Source organism: Rhea americana, unplaced genomic scaffold (genome assembly GCF_003343005.1).
Source record: "Rhea americana isolate MKP2758 unplaced genomic scaffold, rheAme1 scaffold_167, whole genome shotgun sequence".
Classification (NCBI taxonomy): domain Eukaryota; kingdom Metazoa; phylum Chordata; class Aves; order Rheiformes; family Rheidae; genus Rhea; species Rhea americana.
Window position 1 is genome coordinate 215,915 of NW_028185783.1, and position 21,623 is coordinate 237,537.

The 21,623-nt window shown below is 39.3% G+C and overlaps 1 protein-coding gene across 1 annotated transcript; it reads right to left on the reverse strand.

Annotated features, from left to right (window-relative positions):
• Positions 1–5,705: 5,705 nt before the first annotated feature.
• Positions 5,706–21,286, reverse strand: TMEM154 (transmembrane protein 154). The gene is made up of 6 exons (XM_085300671.1): positions 21,220–21,286; positions 12,742–13,059; positions 10,956–10,983; positions 9,658–9,743; positions 8,028–8,088; positions 5,706–5,757 (listed from the first exon to the last, which is right to left on the reverse strand). Exons 1-6 carry the CDS (start codon positions 21,284–21,286, stop codon positions 5,706–5,708), a joined length of 612 nt encoding a protein of 203 aa, XP_085156797.1.
• Between the last annotated feature and the right edge of the window lie 337 nt (positions 21,287–21,623).

Below are 21,623 nucleotides of genomic sequence, written 5' to 3' on the forward strand. Positions count from 1 at the left end.
CCTTAGTCCCTACTGAGGAGTAATGACTTGAATTATCAGTCAGTACTAAATGTTGCAAAATAATGGTGAGATGGGTCAGCTCTGATTAGGCTCACAATAAGGGTAATACAGCAGAGGCCTAAATGGTGTATAGTATAGTACATGGAAAAAAAAAAAAACACAAAAACCTGCTGGCATCTAGTGCTAGCATCTAGTCTGCTCTCTGCTGTTTGATTGCCCTACTCCTTGTTTTGTAGGTTAGAGGACCTGACTGTGTGAATCATTTAGGCAAAGTAAGGTGAATCAACAGAAGGCATACAGTCAATACTTGTTAACTAAAATATTACATTGATATGGCTATATTAATGCAGGAGTAAAATGGCTAAGTCCCTTGTAATCCAATCCACCTACATGATTAAAATTTTGAGATAAAGTGCATATAAAGGGACCAGGACCTGATGAAAATTGTAAAACAAATTAAAGTGCAATGGGCAAGCAGATAAGCAGGAGAGAGAAATGTCGAATGGGGGCAACGGGAGACAGTAATCAAGGCAGTGATCACACAGAAGCTTCATCTGCCAGCCCTAACCTGAATGAATGCTGGATGTTGAGCCTGGCAGATGCAGAAGTCAATGTAAAAATAAAGGTCAAAGAAAGAGACTAAAGCCGTGAATTGGGCAGCCAAGAAACAGGGTAAGTTATCAGATGAGTAGATGAACCTCTCCATAGGTTAAAAGTACCATCTGCGATTAGAGTGAAAGAATGACAATGACATAAAATGTAACGTATGCTTAAGGAAATAGCAATACTAAAAATTATATTTGCACAGTCCTAAAAGAATCTGTTAGAAATATTTATAATAACACTGCAGTGCAAATTATTCAACATTTGGTCTGGTTCACACTGGGGGAAAAAAACAGGTAGGATTTGATGAAATGCTGTCTTTTGCAGCAGTAACTCAAATGTGGATTTTTAAAAAGCAGAAGATCSAAATAATTTGTATCCAAAATTGGCCAAGTAATTGTCCAAACCACTATTTTGTATTTTGAAATACTTGGAAAGTTGCAGGAGATGGAAATAAATTTCCTGGCATGCCAGTTTTTAGAAAGGACAAATGAAATAACCCTGATAATTATAAAGCAGTCATCTTGATTCAAGCTTGATGTAGAAATTGATTATCATGAATTTTGGAATAAGAATTAATGCTTACTAACATGTGTTTACAGAAAATATATTCCATCAAGCTAAACTTAAACCTTTTTTTAAAGTGAAACTAAACCTCCATAAGAAATTTACTTGAATCCATGCAGCACTTTGGTTGACAGCAGGACCATCCATCATTTATCTTAATCCAAAATCAACAGTAAAAGATGTACCTGACGTGCAGTTTATTCTCAAATGCCCTAGCAGATAGAGTTATGGCATTACTTACACTATTGGAGACCTAGGACAGAATGAGGGATCACCATGTTAGAACTGTTACACTGTATTAAGTCATCTTGCTGAGCTAGGTAAGTCTCAAGAGACCAAAAAAATGGTCTTTTTTCTTTATGTCCATACTCTACCTCGACAAGTTTCAGGGAGAAGCTGTAGTTTCTGAATGCAGAGCCAAACAGCCTGAAGCAACGTAGGCAGAGTCACCACTTGACACTGTCATTGCAAACATTGCATTGCTACTGACTGACATGAAACCAATATTCTAGAGAGCAAAGTTAAAAATCATTCAAGCAGGGAAAATTAAATCACCATCGCTCATATTTATAAAACCCAGTATTTGCAATAAATTGTTTGGAAACAWTGAACAGCTCTTTTACTCCTTAAAGAAATTATTAGTCAATTCACATTCAGAAAACTGTTAGTTATAAACGTCTTTTCCATTTCTGAGCTGACAGATTCTCAATTATTCACAAAGTTGAACCCTCCCCTGTATTTGTCAGCTGCCAGCGACCATTAATTGTCACCCTCGAGGTTTGGGGATTTTGTTTATTTGCTTTTTCTTAACCAAGTTAGGATGAATGTATCAGTGAACATTTTAACATATTAGTGAAATATTTGCAGGCAAAACAAAACTGATCATATTAAATAGCTATTGAGTTTGTACAAATTCTATATTTAAATAGGATATGAGGATAGGTAAAATATGGTAGGRGAGGATAGAGGATATGTTAGGATATGAGCTTACTATTTTAAATATGGGGGGGGACTTTGTACAGTTAAGTATCCAATTTTGTGTTTGTGCTCCATATTTAAGCTAYATCCGTAAGCAATGTGCCACCTAAAATCACTGGATGCAGTTACAGTATTTATATTCCCAGCATCAGGTATCTTAGGAATCTGGGGTTTTCTTCAATGAAATTAAAGATGATTGTGCACTTCCAGAAGCCARTATCTTTCAGAGATCACAAGCTGAATATTCAGAAACTGAAGAACTTAGTATATTTATTGTGTCTGAAAATCTTGAGCCATAAGTTATGAATAACACATATTTATTTATCTAAACTTATGTTTGGTGTGAGTATTGAATTGCTCAATTTTCTAACCTGTTTTTTGTAAAAGAATCRTATTTGAGTTGAATATTCATAAAATAGATTATTATTAGAGAACAGCACTGCCTTGAGARAATGATTAAATGGTGAGAGCTAATGCAGAGTACAGATCTGTGTAGATAATTAATTGAAAGGAAATCTTGAAATAGTATTGTCTTTTCTACAATGTCTTTAATTGAAAATCAAAAAGCGTGCTACAAAGACTGTGCCCTCGCCTGGCTGCAGTTGCTTGCTTGAGACACCTTTGAGAGAGGCTGTTCAGCTGTTTGGTTTGTCCTCAGAGCTGTTCTGTCAGTCCTAGTCTTTTACTTCACCAGCAGAAGTTCTRTGCAAATCAGTGCACCATTGTCAAAAAGCAAATTAAAAAACAAACATTGCATAGGTATGAACTTAATTTTCTCATTTAAACCACTAAACCAGTGCAATCCAGAATTGTGGGTGCTATTTATACAGAAAAAAACAAACCTGGAACATGAGTGCTTTTACATGATGCACTATGTAGCACTGGAGAACTATGTAGAAATATGTACTATTTTGAAAACCTTTTGGGAAAAAAAGGAAAAAGAAAYGGTTTCTCTTTACAGGTGATGAATCTCATTGTAGAATGAGTTTAAGTCAGATCCCTAACTTTCCTATATCGCTTTTCCTTTTTTTTATGTTTTTTTCCCCCTTTGGTGGTGTTTCCTTTCTGAAGAATGTATGTAGCAGGGCACAACAAAAGAATTTGCTTCTTTGGCCTTTTGAGATGAATTACATTTAAATCCAGTTCATCCAGTGTCTGGGGGATCATTAGCTTGTGTGCTGCTTCCATTTAACCAGTTCTTTGCTGTTTTGACTTCACGATTCACCATCACTGTGTGTACATGAAAAAGAAAAAACACTTGTGTCATGTTGTCATGTTGTTTGGTCGCTTCTCTCTCAGAAAAAAAAAAAAAAAAAAAAGAAGAAGAAGAAGAAGAAGAAGAACCTATGCTCTTTTCAGTCTGCATTTCAGTCTGCAAGAAGGTGTTAGTAGAAAACAAATGTGTCAGCCATGCAAGGCATGAAATGAACCTGGCTGTGGTGCTAGATACTGCAAGCAAGGGCTTCTCTGATTTTTCTGTTGTCTAAAGAGACAGTACAGTGCAAGCTTTCTCCTGTTCCCAGGCAAGGACTCAGAAATCAAATGCCCCTCTTCCCACACTTTAGGATAGTTTTTACATGTGGAATTTTAAATCTATCCTTATAGCAGCTAAAATTTTGCTTTGTCCCTCTGGTTTCTGCCTAAACAATTTGSTCCCTGGCACTTTCTTAATGATCTGTTTTGTTCACACCAGCATTACAAATGTGACATTTTTATCAGCTAGCTAGATTTCAGTCTGCATTGACAGCATGGTAGAGTCCTCCCCTGGACTTACACTCTTTCCTTGGAGCTGAAGCTGGTACCTCTGTAACATGGAGCAGGATAGCTCTTGGATTCAGGCTGAGCAGGTGGATCCCCCTCCAGTTACTGCAGTGCTGGGGTGGAATGATGGCTGTGATGCATGACAGATCCATATCCATAAAAGGCTATATCCAGCCCCAATCCAACTCCATCCTGGAGCCATCTGTTGCTGAGCCATGTGAGGGAGTGACATGCCTCGATTCCTAGCTTCCCTTATCTTGGCTGTCTTTACCCACAAAGATAGAGGCAAAGATACCCAAAAAGCATCCTGCCCTTGAAGCCCTGCTAGCTGGAGTTAGCAGAGCACCACAATTACAGCTATATACAGGCTGTTTATAAGACCTTTGCTCCAACAGATCCTGGCTGTGTTGCCTTACAAAATATGCAAGTACAAAGAGCTGAGCCATAAAATCTCACCTTCTTGCACTTAAGCTCTACCAAGGAGGAGGCCTTTTGCACAGAGGAAACTGTGTAACATTTTAAGCACTGGAAAAAAGTTAAAAATATTTAGGATAAGGGGCTGCAAGCAGTATAGGATTGTGATAAAACTAGAGCTGCTGTATGTTGTAACCCAGCATTGCACAAAAAGGAAAACATGCAGAATTATTGTTAGAGCTCCATTTATAGCTTGTTGTAAAAACTATACAATGGTAAAAAAAAAAGAGTATGGAGATTTTTGCTTTACTTCTTCAAGTAAAAAGAAATTCTTAGACTTTAAATTAGAAAACTGTACTAATTAAGATTTTTAATGCTATATTGTTTCAAAACCACTATCGAAGTTTAAAGGGTCAATCATAATCTTAATATTTTGCATATTTTTAAGTACCTTTCTGAAGGCTGGGAAGGAAGTGTTTCTTTCTGTTCCAGTTTCTTCCCCACCCAGATTGTCCATAAGAGTTACTTTTTCAGATGGGAGGAGTGGGAGTATGCTGAGCTACACCCAAAGAAAACCAAACATCCTCAGCAGGTGACATAATGGGGCCTGGGTTTGCTTCGCTGTATTCATCAGTGCAAAGACTGATGTTGGGAAGTGGACAGGCTGCCCCTTTGCTTGCAAGGGTAGCGAAAGTCCCCCGAGAAGTGATTCGTCTCACTSCTGTGTGGGTGCCACATGTGCCCCAGTCCTCATCTGCCTCCATTGCGCCTGGCTCCTGCCTATGCAGGCTTGCACTGAACCCCAAATCTGGCAAAGCTAGTGAGATATCTGGGTTCTGTCCGCTGTAGAGAAAGCAGGATTTTAGCACTAGGTTTCAACAGCAAGATGTATCCCGTAATACAAAACTTAGTGGGCTTGTGCACAAGGCAGGTGACCTACATCAACAAAAAAGCCAGGACTGTCATATCTTGCCTAATGTGCCCAAATCTATGACCTTCATGCTCATTAGTAAGAATTTTTCCTATAAAAATAGCTTTGTTTCTCTTCATTATCTTTCGCATTTCTTGCTCTGAAGAGCTGCTGAAGCAGATTTATTTATTTATATGCAGTTCTATTTTGGGCATTATTTATTCAACTAAGACAGTTCGGTCAGAAAAGAAAGTACATCTTGGTCTGATAAAGTTCAATCACAAAATTAATGGGAACTAATTTTTTTGTTTACCAAGAAATGCCACAATTTCAAATACTTTTTCCCTCAGAAATGAAGCACATTTCAAAATTTCATGCAAATTGAAATTCAAAAAAGTAGTCTTGAGTTGAGGAAAACACCTAGAAATATTTCAACACTGCGCTGCTCTTGTATTTAATGTCTTTTTAAAACTTATATTAAAACGTTACTTACTCTGAAAAGTAGTTTTGRAATGAAATTCGTTCTGAAAATGTCAAAATGCCACTATTGAAATGCTTTTTCTGAGATGTTTTCAAAATGATATTTTATCAAAATCAATTGATAGTTCAAAATGTTTGAGTCTTGATTAACCCTCCCTAGCATCTTGTATGAAGAATGAAAATAATACCCAAAAATGTATTTAATAAGATAAATGTTTACAGCTTTGAGACATCATCAGTAACGTCTAAAAAGGAATTAACCTAGTTTGAGAATAAATTTTCCCAGATAAAGCAATCTTCTATAATCTGAAATTGAACCTAATAATCTTGCACTTTGTATTTAAATAATATTCTTTTTCTAAGCTTATTTTAAAGATAAATCTAATAAACACTATTTAAGCAGACATTCTGATAATCAGTACCTTAGGACCAAACTTTAAAAACATTTATATCTTTAAGGCAACAAAACACAAGAGATGAGATTTATCTTCATTCAGACTGAAGCACTCATATCTGAAAGGGGTTGCTTCTTGAACCAAGGCTTAAGCCTCACTATTGTACTTTGAAGTAACAATATCCCTATTTTACAGATGGGAAATCTGAAGTAGCAGCGAGCCCGAAGATGCCTTTTGCCAGACAGGAATAGAAACCATGCCTCTTGACTTTCATTAACATAATTCAAGTACAAGAGCACTTTAACAAGAACAGTATTTAAAAAGACAACTCAGACTAGTAGGTCATGTGATTTTTCTGAAAATCACTGTTTAAGTTCTGGAAAGCAAGCATAGTGCTGAAGATGCTCTTGTACCTAAAAAGCCCTTTATAGTATGACATATATCTGCTGGTGTTAACATACAGCTCAAGAACATTTTGTCTTAGACTCCCTATTACAGCAAGCAGTGCAGTTAGCAAATCTGTATTTTACAATTATCTATCCTTATCAATTTTCCCCTTGTGAGTTATCATTTAGAGGTTGGAAGGGAAAACCAGAATGGCCTTTGAATGCAGCGTCTTTTTACAGAATCTCAGTGTAAAATTACTGGGTTTGGTTGCATCTGGACCACTGGAGTCTAAGCTTTTGTTTAAAAAAGGAGGATTTCTCTTTTTACAGTCATGAAGGGAAGCCTTTTAAATACAAATAGTGGCAACGCAGCTGCCATATTCTGAAGCTATCCTGAAACAACAGCTTTAGAGAAACTGAGTTATAAACTCTCTAGCAATGATGATTTAATGTTCCTATTCCATTCCTGAGCAAGGAAAGTCAAAAAGGAGAGGAATGGGGTATTACGGAGGTCTGCAGTGACAAGCACAGCTTTGTCAGAGGGGTGCTGTGGTGGCAGGGCTGAGCTGGCTTTACATCTGGCTGTCACTGGAAGCCCCCATCCCTGCTCCCTCCATCCCTACCAGGCTATCTTCTGGTGCCTCTCTCTGCACCATCTCCCTCAGGTGCCCCCGCTCACATCCTTGGCTGCTTGCATTCCCTGCATCTCTGCACAAAGGATTTTCTTGGCGAGCGACTTGGTTTCATTGTTTGTTATTGTAATCTAGCATAGAGAGGAGTTGCTTCACCCATCCCTGAAACACAGCTGCATGGATAGAAATGACATGCAGCCCCTTGCTGCCAGCTGAAAACAAAAAAAAGAAGAAGAAGTTGAGCAGGATTCTGGGGTTCTGGCCAAAATCCTGAAGAAACCATACAGAAAATTTTAAAGTTTACAAGTAAAGCTCTTAGGAGTGTGCTTTTGCATCCAACTAGCATGCCCTCCCTGGAATCTCCATGGGACTGTGAGTTAATACCTGCTCCTGGGAAGCACTGCACTGGGGGCACCAGGAAAATCCTTTGGCTTTCTCCTAGGGTCAGTCAAGCCACTGTCCAGCAAGCCAAAACCTCAGCTGAAACATCTGGCAGTGGTTCTCAGGGACATATAGGCACCTCATGGCATAGGGGAACTAGGTGCTTCCCTTCATGTTGGCCCTTGTTGGTAACAAGTGCCAAGAAAGCTATTCTGAACACTTGTATTAACACCTCAGGAAACTGTGATTAAAATCTGATCAGCTAGTGAAACTCCGTCTGTGCCATCTGGTTGTCTGTCTCACACAGGTTTTCAACTGCAAGATAATTTATGGGTGCAATTTACAGGCAGCGTAAAAATAAAAGAGCATCAAATCATTTGTTTGAGTTGAAATCAAAGTCCTTACATATAAAACCTTTAAAATTTAAATTTAAATTAAATATCTGTTTTATAATTATATACATAAAATTTGGAATGACATGGACCATATTTCTTCAAATAATATAGTGAATTAAAAGTACCTTGGGTTGACAATTGATTCTTTTTCTTCTTCTTTTACAGTAGGCAGACATTCACATTCAGCTAAAAAAGGATCAGAAACAAGAAAATAGTTGCTCTCAGCAATTCTTCTCTATTTCAAAATTACATCAACTTTTTGGTGCAGCTATTATAGAATTTAAAACTGCAGTATGTTTTTCTACATCCTTTTAGCTGTAATATCTGTTTACTTGATGTAGCATAGATGTTACATGTTTTAAAGCTTTCTGTCCTTTGATAAGCATTGTAGTATTTTTTTATTACATATATTTCAGTTACTTGTGTACACACATACAGATGAACTGCTTTGAGTACTGTTTACCATAAACTACAATGAGGAGGACTATTTGTTAATTTTCCACTGTTTATGGTTGCACCTACACTTTTGCAGCACTAGGTCACCAGGAATTTGGGACTGCAGTTTAGGGAACAGTACCGAAAAAGCATTATGTAAAATGTTCACTCCCTTTTCTCCACAGAATTTTAACATCATTTTGCAGCACTATTTCCCTATGTACTGTATTAATGCCTTTATATCACTACTTAGTTGCTTAGCACATGTTTTCTGCTAGTGCTTACAGACTGAGAAGGTCAAAACCTCATCATGTTGAGCACTGTGCTAATGTAAAGAAATGCTCCAAAGAGTTTTATATCCTGAAAAACAAAATGTCTCTAGGAGGTCAGGCAAATGAGCCATGTGGCTGTAAGGCAAAGGACTAGCACTGAAAAAAATACCAGGATTTCAGCATTTCTTAGCCAACAAAGAGCTATTAGGACAGCTTTCCATGTACCATTTCATCATCAGGTCTCATTTAAATAGTGCCTTCCAGAAGACGTGCCTTTTTTGAGGAGAGCCGTGAAGGAGGATGTAAGGCCTCTAAAGATTTTAACTGGGAGATTTCAGCTGGGAGAACAATAGGGAAAAAATATAAGATGCCTAAAAGTAGCTAAGAGGAAGCAGATGATGCTGGTGGTGGTATTTACAGTGGGTACCAACTGCTCCATGGGTTCATTGACCTGACAGAGAGGCTATAGGTGGCAAAGGSTGCTGGCAATGAGAAGAAGCTTGTGTTTGATGATGGAGAGGTGGCAAGGAAGGAGAAGGATACCAAGAGGAGAGATGTAGTTGTAGTGACAAGCCTGAAAGGGGATCCTGGCAGCAGTTTTAAGTAAACACCATTCTGACCTATGAGTAAACAGCTGCTTCTTCTACAATAGCAGAATATGGAGCACAACTGTAGAAGTTTTGAAGGCTGACAGGACTAGATGCTTCAAATAAAATGCTATTTAGCATTAAAAAACTTTTTAAAACTATAAATACTGTTCACAGCTATACTTGTGTTTAATAAAAGCTTCTACTGCAAACTCAAAACATTTATGATATTCCATCATATGTTAAAAATAAGCTCCCACACAAACTAAAATACTTCTCTGAAAAATTCTACCCTTGACATTTGTGCTGTTATTTTAGTAKCAGAGAGTCAAGAACACAACTAAAAATGTTTTAGAAAAACCAGTGACACATATACAAAATGCCTTGCATTGATTTTCTATTCATGGTATCTACCTCAGCTAGAAAGAGAGGGATGATGGAGTAGAGGGGTTACCATGTACCATTTTTGTTCATGCTGTWCATCCATTTATCAAGCTCTTCCATTTCTATCTCCATAACAGAGGGTGTATCTTCTTCAAAAATAGGACTTGAGAGAAGGGAGGGAAAAAAAAGGCATTACACAAAATGCTTAATTCAGTAAACTTATAATGTAGTAATTTGCTAATCTTGTTCTTGGACTGTGTTTCTGGAAAGTTGTCCTGGTCTAGTAAGCTGAAAATATGTCAGCCCAAGGGGTAAGAATGAAATAGGTGCAAACAGGTTGGCTGTGTGCTGTCGGTCAGCATGACATGGGCTTGGTACCACATCACATGCAGAAGTGTTCAGGGACTCGGACAATATAGTTTGGGGATACCTGTGAGCACAGTACCAGTGTGGCTATTCAAGAATTGTCTGTACGGTAAATAGAAAGCTGAAAAATGAAACAGTTAATCTCAGTCCTACTGAAATACACAGCTGAAGTCCAATTGCTCCAAGGATAAAAGCAAAGAGCCTAAAGTTTCATCTGAACTATGACTGACATTGGCAGCAACTTAAAAAGGAAAGGTCATAACTATAGTTACTCTGTATTTATTTTAATGTCTCCATTTACTCTTCCCTTTACTGATCATTCCTAGACTTATACGGTAAAAAAACTATTTTTAGCAGAAATACACCCTTTTATCCCCATGAACCATTTTAATAACTTCCAGCACTCATTAGCAAGATGGARCTCAATAAAATATAGTGATAAAAACTATCACTCAGATAAGAACCATGCAGCTTTTGACTTGTTTTACCAGAAGCTCAAGAATCACTTCCATGGCAGCTGGAAGATCTTTTCTGTCTCATGTAAGAGTGAAAAGATAAACTTGAAAAACAARGGAAGTAAGACACAGAGCTTATTCTAGATGGTAAAAGCATATGATGAGACTGAGAATTGATCTCCTTTGCTCATAGTATACCTATCTTRCGGTGTCTCAACAGTGGCAGAGCCAGGGATGCCTGCAGCAGGCAGGGGAGGTCTTACAGGAGGTGAGTCCTTGCAGAACAGCTCTCGCCTTGGCTTATGTTAACTTCAGTACTCATGTTCTGTCTTATGCTTCCTCTGCTTGCTAAATAATGAGATTACCTCAGTCAACTTTTTTGGATCTGCCTTATAGTCACTTTAGCAGCCCCTAGAGATAGCTACTGGAATAACTGYAAATGGTAGGAGTGTTTAGAGTATGGTTAAATTAAACCAGATAATAAAGGAGTTAAAATTATGATGTCTTGCTGGAGAAGAAGAATCATAAAAACGAGTAATATCCATAAACTTTACCTTTTTACATTTTCGCTTCCCAGCTCATCTGGAAAAGAAAAAAGTTGGTATTCATAGTTACACTGTTTGTATATACATAGGGTCTGTATTACAAGGAAATCTTGAAGAGGGTCACTTAAAAAATATTCTATTTTCAAAAAGCATAATAGTTAACTTTTAGATGAAAGGCAAAACCATCTCAACCTGTTTATAATTTTCAGAGGAGCCTATTACTCTTAATCTTTAACACACTAAAAGAAGCTTGTTACTAGCTTAACCTTGCTGGGAGTGAGCAGACTGTTAGCACCACAGTGGGCATGAAACTACAGGCATAGTTCCCTGAGCAAAACAGGTGTAATGAGAAAAGTGCCATCCTGAGAAGGAACCACTGATGCAGAAATTGTTTACTGGAAACACCAGGACATTTTGCTGCAGACTACATGCAGTCATGGATAGAGACTGTGGGAGCCTCTTATGGAGAGAAGTGGAGAGGCTTGCATGGCAACTTAGATCTCAGTTAGGTAAATGATACTGAACTAACCAGATGCAAAAAGGCATTTGAAGCTAGTTATGGCCCTCAGACAAAGTAAAGATGGTAAACAAGCAGAGTAACCGCCATTATTCAGGCTATTAACTTCCCCTCCAGGRATTCTTGAAGTGATCAAAAAGCCTCAGCTCTCAAAAAAGAATGAAGAACTACATATAGTATCCATACACTGCCTTAAATCAACTTATTTTTAATTCAGTGCAGCTAATTGGGTGCTGAAGCCTCCCATTCATTCTAGCACACTCCCTTGCTGCAGAGCCATCCCACAGCTATGAACCGTATGGCACTCCACAAGGATGCCCAAAATGCTGGCTCCAAGCAATAAGTACAGGGCCAGAGATGCCCAGCGTTGTGCTCCTGCAAGGCCCAAGGCACTTTGAAAAGCACACCTGCATTTCATGCCATCCAGAAACAGGCAGGCAACTAGATATCCATCTGTGAACTGAGCATTTGCTAAGAGTGTGACCCCATGATATGGCATGATAGGGCATTCTCAAAATGCCCTGAAAATGGGAATGTATGTTAAATATATKTTGCTGTCTTCAGGCTGACATACTTAAAATGGCATTCACATTCGGTAAAGACCCTGGTATGATCATTTTGGGAGTTTACTCACCAACTGCRTGTTGTTAACCTTAGTTCGGTTTCTATTGCTTAACACCTCAGACTTACAGATTTCTCTATTAACAGAATATACGTTGCTTCCTGAAATATTGCTCTTCCTATTGCAGCATGCAGCCAGTGTGATCATGTGATTCCTAAATAATTTGCTTTGATCTTCACTAGTGGTTTCATAGCTGCTAACATCCTACAGGATCCCTCTAAAAATGTCCCTTAAAATGGTTTTGCTTGTTCTTATTTTATTAAACACTAAGCAGCTTTAACTTGTGGATAGTACAGGCAATAGAAGCATTAAATTCACCTTGCATGAAGTTATTAACCATGGACAGAATAACTATATAGTCACACAGTTACATCTTCATTCCATTATCAGCARGAGCCAGGGCTTGATGCCACAGCTCCCATGGGTGTACAAAGTGAGCAGGAGGTGCCAAAAAGAACTAGCTCATGCCTAAAGGAGAAGTAAGTATGCAGAAACYGCTCACCAGGGGTAACAGATTCTTATCTATGTCTGAAACCTAAAAATAAAGCCAGAGAAATACGTCCTAAATGTGGCATTCCAGTCCTCAAAATAACTTTTTTTTCATGTTGAGTGTGTTCTAAAAATATCCATCTGATGTGTGAGAAGATAGATTTTACCTTGTTTAGACTTTTTCCTTTTATGATGTATTACAAAAAATGTGATCAGCAAAACCAGCAGGACCAGCAGCACGACAGGGACAACGTATATCAAGATAGACTGTTCTGCTGTTTCTAGGCTGTCATTATTGCTCGTAGTATTCAATTCAGTACTTGTACTTTTTGTTTCAAAGCTGCTTTCAGGAGCTCTTGTAGCAACGTGTTCATGGTCATCCACAGTTGCAGAATATGTAGTAGGCACAACAAAAGGAGGTGTTACTGTGATGGTAGATAACAGTAGCGATCCATCTCCTGAACCAGTAGATTCATTCTCAAAGCCTGCCAAACATATGAGGACAATTTAGCATTTTCTGTTTTATATTGATTTTCTCTTTGAGTCAAAGTATACAGCTCTAATATTTACATTTCATTTGACTTGTTTAAAGAAAAAAAAGCCAGCAAATGCACATACACACTCATTTGAAATCTTGGGCAGTAGATGTATAATTAGATTGCMAATTTTCAGTTGGCTTTTACTAGGAAACATCAGCATGTGTTGTCTGTCTGCACGCAACTGCCTTGCACAAACATATGTTTTTCCTGCAGGTTCGCATCCGGTCTTACTCTCACTGTAAAAGTCTTCTGCTTATCTGTCAACCATACCATCCTGCTCCACTCCTCAGGCTCAGTGCTTATGGCCTCAACATCTCCCATCGCCCTCCTTACTCCAGGGTTAGCACCATTCACAGAGACCATTATCCCACATTCACCAATTCCTCCAGCTCACTGATTTCTGAGTTTCTGTGCCTTGCTCAAATTTGTTTAATTCACTTAACTGCATGGCAAATAAAGAACACGGCTGCTGAAGGGAAGTGTGAAGCCTGTAGAAGCTGCTGACTCCCATTTCTGCTTGGACTGGRAGAGGTAATAACACAGAGGCTTTATTGCATACAAATGTAGTAACTGCTCCTCTGCTCAGTGCTACAGGCTGGGTAAAGGAGCATGTAGTAAAGACACAGTGCTGGTTATTTTTCGTGAATATTAAGGTGGATTTTTTGAATCTTGATTTGGGTTTTGGTTTGATTTAGCAGGTTTTGATTTCTGGCAAGAAAAGTGGCTAAAATTCGCTACATTGGTCATAGTAAAATGATTTTTTTAAGAGATGTTATTGCTAATTGTCATGGAGTTTAAAGCCTAGTGTTAGTACACTAAATTCTAGCTTGATACTATATTCCATACTGATGCCAAATTTCCTGTTGTTACCAAGGGTGCAGGGATCAATCCTTAGATAAATTACACCAGTAGGCTTCTAAATGCAAAACCTCCAATAATTTTCTTAGCATTAAATTAAGTGAAGACTTTTTGTGTTATCTGTCCATTCAGATACAGTACTGGCACAGTACAGCTCTCATTTTATGGAATAAAGCAGGACAGGCTTTCATGACTTTGGCAATAACAAGATTCTTGTTGTTCTTGTAAAGTGCTGGGCAGCCATAGTTTCCACTAGAGTTAGCAAGGGCTTACGGTTTTCAGCACCTCATTGCTGGCATTTCAAATCTCACAGGACTGGAACCAGAAGTACTTAGCATTTTAAATGCTTTTGTAAACACATTAATCTTCATAATGGCCCTGAGAGATGAGCAGTTATCATCCCCATTTACAAATGAGAAATCAGAAGGACAGGAAGCTGTCCTTTGCAGGGACACAAAGCAAGAGAGGAAAAGTGGGATTAGAGCGCTATCTCATGCTTAATCTGCTCTGCAGCATCTCTTCTCCTGTAAGATTTTTCTTGAAAAAAAGATGAGTATCTCATGAGACTGTATTCCAGGAAACTCAATTTCAAATGGAAAAAATGACTTGACTGTGGCAGGAGTGATTTATCTGGATTTTTATGCCACRCTTATCATACAGGCACCTGATCATTTCACCCTTTTCCCAAAACCAAGAAAGGATTTTAATGCTTAATAAATAATGCTTAATACTTTAATTAAGTATTTGAATATTACAAAGATCACCAGTCTCTTTCACTGCAATACAATAATCAAAATGTTAATTCTTCAATAGCAAAGCACTTTATASCAACAGCCTTTTATAATGTCACTTTATTCTCTATTTGGTACTTCAGTCAAGAACTAAGCAAGATCTCTGTCTCCTGTGCAGGCAGTGACCTCTTGCACGAGTGCTCTTTGACCCATGCCCATGATACGGTAGCTCTCATTAATCCTATGAGGAAAGAAGGGAGGGAGATCTCCTCTCCATTATTATTTTTGGCCACTTGACTTCTCTTTCCAGAGAGAGTTTATAGTCCCCAGAGTTTGCAGTAACTCTGTTTCTACTGTTATTTCATAAAGCAGCAAGATATCAATATAGATGGCCACACAGTAGAACCCTGCATGATTAACCATACTGCTGGCAGAGCAGACAAACCATCTCAGTGTCACAGAATCATTTCTATGACCTTGTTTCATTTTCCTCCTGTAACCTATCATCTGCCTCATTTGATATATTGATAAGGACAAACCCRTTGTTAAAAATAATATGAGTGAGAAAGGGTTTGGGGAAAACAGATTATTTTTCATTTACTATTAGAGCTAAAATGATTTTTTCGAATGTCTAAAACATGAGGTGGTTTTAAAGCAAAAGCAACAGTCACATCTCATTAACTGCAGCACTAAACTTTCAGTTGGAGTATTTGCTGTGTTTGATTTCCAAGAGAGTCTTTTTTCAATGTCTCTGTTACTTTATATTTGCCTGGTTTTGAGCTATACAGCAGATTTCAAATCACTTGTCTCTGTGTGAAAGAGAATTACCCTTTCTACTCTCTAGACAAAAAAATTGACAAATCACCGTGACCTTGTTACCACATATTTTTGTCCACCTTGCATAATTCCATGGACAAAACAGCATCTTTTATTTGAACGTGATTTCCTCTGAAAAGATATTCTCTTTCAGTGGATTAAATAGTCCTCTGCAGAAGGGCAGCCAATTGTGCAATGGGCAGCAAGGATACTGCTCTCAAGTCTTGTGTTTTACCTGCTGCCTTGGCACATCTCCCTTCAGCTCTTCTGTCACCTCAGAAGACCAGACCTCAAACCTCAGACTCAGGTCTCTGGTGATGGACACCCTGCCTGTCTATTAATACCAGACAGGGACTCTTCTAGCTCTCTTCTAGTGCTTACAGATCAATGTTTTGTGTGGTGATAAAACCATGACCTGTACTTGAGTGGGCTTTATGGGCTGCACCAAGAAACAATTTCTATGTCTGGCCCCACCAGCCAAGCTGGGCACAGGCATGCGACATGAAAGCTGCATGTTGCAAGGTTTGGAGCATGGCAGGGGAGCACCCCAAAGTCAGAGACTTTGCGGGATGCTGTTCAAGGATTTTCTCCATGCCAARAGGGAGTCAGATTTGCTGGGGTCCTTCATATCATGGATTGTCTGGTCAGCTGTGCATGGGTTTCATTTTGCAGAGATCTAATTGGCTCCCTTCAAAAAGAGGTCTGACTGCAAGGTAACATTCATTTGGGATAGGAAATCAAGGCCAATGGAGTGAAACCAGCAGGGAGTCAAATCTAATAATGTGGATACCTCATTGACTTGCAAGAGCACATGCCCTCTATCTTGCTGAGCTCAGCCTAATGCTTTAGGTCTCATTCTGATATCCTCACTCGGTCTTCTGTGCATGTCAGTCAAGAAGCAGACACATATATGATAACCATGATCAGTGCTTTGTCTAAACCGTTTTGTCTAAACCATGAGTGCTGGAGATTTGTCCCCCATGCTGTGGGGAGCCGATGGACACACACCACAGCTTCAGCCCAACTCACACTGCCACTTTCCTTTCCATCCTCCTCCAAGCAGGAGGGAGGCGTTGACAATTGTGTAGTCTTATCCTGATGGGCAGCTGAGTACAGCCTAAGTGTGTAGCTGGAGCTGAAAATTAAAAAGTTCTCAGGTTTCCACCACTGATTTCGTCCTCATGGGATCAAAATCTGACCCTTTCATCATTGAGAAAGCACTCGCAGCAGCTCAAAGAAGGTTATACTATGATTCTTATGAAAAGGGTGTTACAAAAAGGCTACATCATTGTATTCAGATACCATGGTATAAGATATTATTTGGTATCGTCTACTTATAAAATATGCTCGAATTACTAATGGAAGTTGCCTGAACTTTGGAGGTGCTTCCAAGCCTGTCTTTCAAGGGAGACAAAGGGAGTTACTATACTGAGCAGCTCTGCAGACCAGACTCYAAACAAATAGATGAAAACAACATTTCTGTTGCTGCATTTGTTCCTCTGATGCCTGTGTTGTAGCGCAACGAGATGGTGATATGAGTTTCTTGATGAAGTAAGCAGGCAAACAGGTTTCTGATTTTAGCTGGATGTCAGGCAAGGAAAAATAGCTTGCAGTCAGCACGTTTGATTCTGCAGTAAAATCATCACTCAGCCTGCTGTGTTCTCATCAGATTCATGGATTGGAGTCTCTGAAGGGAATTTTTCATATTACACTGTAGTTCCTACCTCCTGAAGAAAAGGRGACAGAATAGAGGAAAAGCAAGATCTAAAGTGTCTGAATAGTCAAAATTATTAATTTGAAAGGGAATTTTTTGTTTCCTCAAACTTCCCTATAAGCTATAAAAATACAGTGAAAGGAAGACTCAGGAGAGGGTAACAAAACACAGAAAGGTTATAAAGCTGTGTATATTGGCATAAAGTTACTATATTCTGTAGCATTCTTTTCCATATAAACCGTATGGCTCCACTTAGTCTGTATGACTATTGCTACTTTTTCKTGACTCATTCCTCTTCTGTTTCTCTCCTTGCATTTATTGTTTAGCTAAGAAGTGCCATTCCTTGCAGTGGTCAGGGCATGCCCGGACTGCATGTTATGGCGGGTCCCAAATATCCGCCTGACTGGAAGAGGAATCCTTAAAACCCTGGAGGCTAGCTGTCACATATACATGCTATTCTGATGAAGTAAAACAAACATTTCAGGATGGTTAATCTGTAGGCAAGATCCTATTAAAAAGGAGTGCTTAGAAAGAGTCATCTAGGTGTAACTTGAAACAGGAAGCAAATATTTAAATATTTAAGTTTATTTCTAGACAATGCAAACAGCTTTTTTCTTACTATACTTCCTTTCAGCTTACATGCTGTTTTAACTGCCAGTGTTGCAAATTCGGTCATGCATCTTAGAGTCAAACTGTGGACTTTTAGTTTCATTTATCACCCCTAGGACGAAAGGTTTTGCAAATCAAATTATACATGTAGTTACATCTGTTTAATCTTGTGGCCTTCCAGCTGTGCATCAGTGATACCTGTGCAACTGCATTGCATTCAGAAACTTGTGATGCAAATCTCCCAGTGCTCCTTGCTCTCAGGAGGACACTTAAATTACAGATTTCAAAGCTCTGGAGGCTCAGCAGCAATCATTAAATCTCTTGAGGGACACCCTACTGCGTTCACTGACTGAAATTCAGTATATACAATCTTGCTTGATATAGGGGAGAGATTTCCTGAGATGCCCCTGGAAGCACAGGAGTAGAACACAGTAAAAGTTTGCATATATGGATAAGATGGAGGAATAGAAGAGAATATATACAATGTGTATATCTGAAAGAGATATRTTCTTTCAGAGAATGTATCTGAAAGAAATAAATTTTTCATTTGCTTTTTAGGGAACTGTGCTGTGGAAAGAGAGGATATAGCATATCTGCATTTCTGATTTTGCTGCTTTRCTAGAAAATTATAACAGTCAATTCCAATGAGTTCAAACCAGTTTTGGAGTTCACTACTCTAGAGGGGAACAGGTCAAAAATAGGTCCTTAGAAGCCTTTACTTCTAGGACCAAAAATGCTCTTCTCTGCAATCTACCTTTACTCATACAGGCTGCTGAAAACCTAGATCTTTGATAGCAATGTTTCTTTGAATGGCAGTTTTAACAATAATATAGAGACACAGCAAAAATAAAATACTCCTTGCAACAATCCTAGCTCTTCTACTTAAAGATCTTACACATATTGCTCTCTCTCTTTCTCAAGCATTTTCTCACTGCATAGCTCCATACATGAGAAACACTACGGTTTCCCATGTGCTTTACAGAATACAAGCRGAGACAGCATACCCTGCAAAATGTCTATATGGCAGGAGCCTTTTGCCCTAATATTTGTTCTGAGGGGCAGTATGCACACAAGTGGGTCTTCAGGGTTGCACCAAGGCTAAGCAGCAAGTCCTGGCAGCAGCACAGGGGTCCCGGTTACCCAGAGCAGGGATCACTCTGGAGCTGGCAGGGGCCCTTGGTTGTTAGCAGAGGCTTTCTCCCTGCATAAACCAAGGGAAAGGAAGGAGGAAGAGAAGATAAAGGGTAAGGCAAAAGGGAAGGGGAAAGGGACTTGCACAAACCCAGATCTCACCTCAGGGTGGAGCTGGGAGAGGGCCAGCATCCAAAGCAGAGTCCCCAAATATGCCCTTGAAGCTACYGGTTTAGAGTAATCGTAGTGCAGCCGGAACAAAACCATCTGCTAATCTTGAGCTAAATAGCAAGGCTAGGATTTTACAAGGCTCCAGCATGGTTTGGAATTGGGTTTTATATAGCCTTCACTCTGAGCTGCAAGATTTAACCATACTCTCATGATCTRTTTTGTAAATAGTTTCTAGACTATTTAAGTGTGACCTTCAAGATCTTCTGCCTCACCTTCTTCAGAGGACTACTTTAAAAGTGAGAACTGTGTTTGGGACAGGAGCAAAAAGGAAAAAAAGCTCTGCCGTGCTGACTTGTGAGTAAAGGTGGTGAGATCCACCCCCTCTCCCCCAGAGGCTGGCCAAATTGGAGGGGGCTCATAAATCACTGACATGGTGACAATTTCCCCCTTCCACCCTTGGAAGAAGAGCAAGCCCCAGCTGCGTTTCRGGGCCAGGTGCACAAGCAGGAACTTCCCTTGGGGCCCCCACTCTGCTCAGAGGAACAGTTCCAAAATCAACTAAAATGTAGRAGTGGATCTACCAGTAAGAAGCCTCTAAAGTCAGGGAGGGATACATTGGGGCACCTGGTATATGAAACCATTTTGCTGCTTTGTGCAGCCCTTTAATGCGCATCGCAAAGAAGGGCAAGCAGGACCCTGCAGCAGCCTGGGCAACAGGTACAGAGGGGCCAGGAACTGAGGTGGCCCTCCACCACGTGGAAAGGGTGATGAAAGTACTCGTTGTCAGTACACTGTGCAAGGGGTTCCTGTCAGTTCCCAAATGAATTAAGAAAGCTGCAACCTAACTAAACCACATTTCTCATGTCTTGCCTCTCTTTCTTTCTCTCTGAGGCAATTCTTGCTATTTCTAGCAAGGATTGTGTCTCTGTTCCTAATGGGATTTTTTCCTCCCATCAGTTTGATTCTGAAGTATGTTCAAAGCTTGGAATATACTTTCTTACTAYGTTTGTAACACAGCAGGACTGTTTTTATGCAGACAAGACCAAACCATTTTATAACTTGCTTTGCTCATTCTTACAGCTAAGCAAGATTCCTGACTGTGATAAGGTCTGCAGTGAGCCTGGAGCCTGCAGCCTCATTTTACAGCCGAGTTATAGTACTGATTTTAAGGAAGAAAAAAAAATCCCCAAAGCCTTTTAAAATCTTGATAGGAGAAGCCTACCAATAACTGAGAGCGACAGTCCTCTCTCTCCGCTTCCTGGAGCTCTCTCACTCACAATATGATCACAAACCCTTCCAGTGTGTATTGAGGCACTTTGGAAGATATTTGTTTGACACCAGAAGGCATGTGAGTATCACCACTGCAAGGTGTTCTCAAACCAGCTGCCTGTGTCACTCAGTCACTGGTTCTATGTGCTTACTCAAAAATGCAAATGGCACAACTGATCCTCCACAAATGGCTCGGAGCCTCGGCCACAATACCCCGACTCTTCAGCGTTTTGCTGCATGTGGCTTTTTTACTTACAGTTCTTCCCTTCCAAATGTATCCAAGTCCACAGTGCCAAACACTTTGTTCTGAAGCTGAGAATTCAAAATATTTGTCTCCAGAACTGGCTGTTCTTTTGTTAAACAGGTTCCAGTTCATTGCGACTGTTGAAATACTCAGCCAGCTTTTGAATGGAAAGAGTACTCATTCTTTAACTTTGCTATTAGATGCTGATAGTATGGCCATAGGATTAAAAAAAATGCAACAAATTATTAAAATCAGAACAAAAACTTCTGATGAGCCAGAATCGAAACTCTGGTTCCCTACACACCTCCAATTTAAAAATTTTATGATTTGATTGCTGCTGTTCCAGATTATGTCTAAGGGAAAAAGTCAAAGCTATGCAAAAGTCAAAGAGCTGAAAACACAGTCAGTAAATAAAGCTAAAAGAAGCAGAGTGCAACTTTTCACAAATCTTCTCGTAGAGATCAGTTTTTAGGGTGTTGCCCTCCGACTCAGTGCTATAGCTGCAGGCACAAAACATGTCTCACAGTCCTACCCTGGAAGGTAAGAAGTGCGTTATTACTTACTATTGCCGGCAGATCCTTCAGCGAGGAAGAGGACAGAAAGCACCGTGATGAAGTTTTGGCTTTGCATGTTACCTTTTCAGTGATCAGACTTGATGTTCTCTTTTAGTTTCTCCCTGGTTCATGAGAACATTTACATTTCCTGTTTCCTGCCTGAGTGTATCTGAGTTAAATTTCTTCAGGAGATGGACTCTATTTGATTGTTTTTAGGAAGTGATGTAATACGGTCGGGGCCTGTCAAGCAAGCAATGATTGCAAAAGAAAAAAAAAGTTGCTCTTCAAGCCCTACTTCAGCCAAAACACCTATATGTTTTTGATGAGTGTGTTGCAAGGCTTCTCTATTTTTTCTGGACTCTTTTTTTTTTTTTTTTTTTTTACTTCTGAATTTCATACCATAATACCATCAT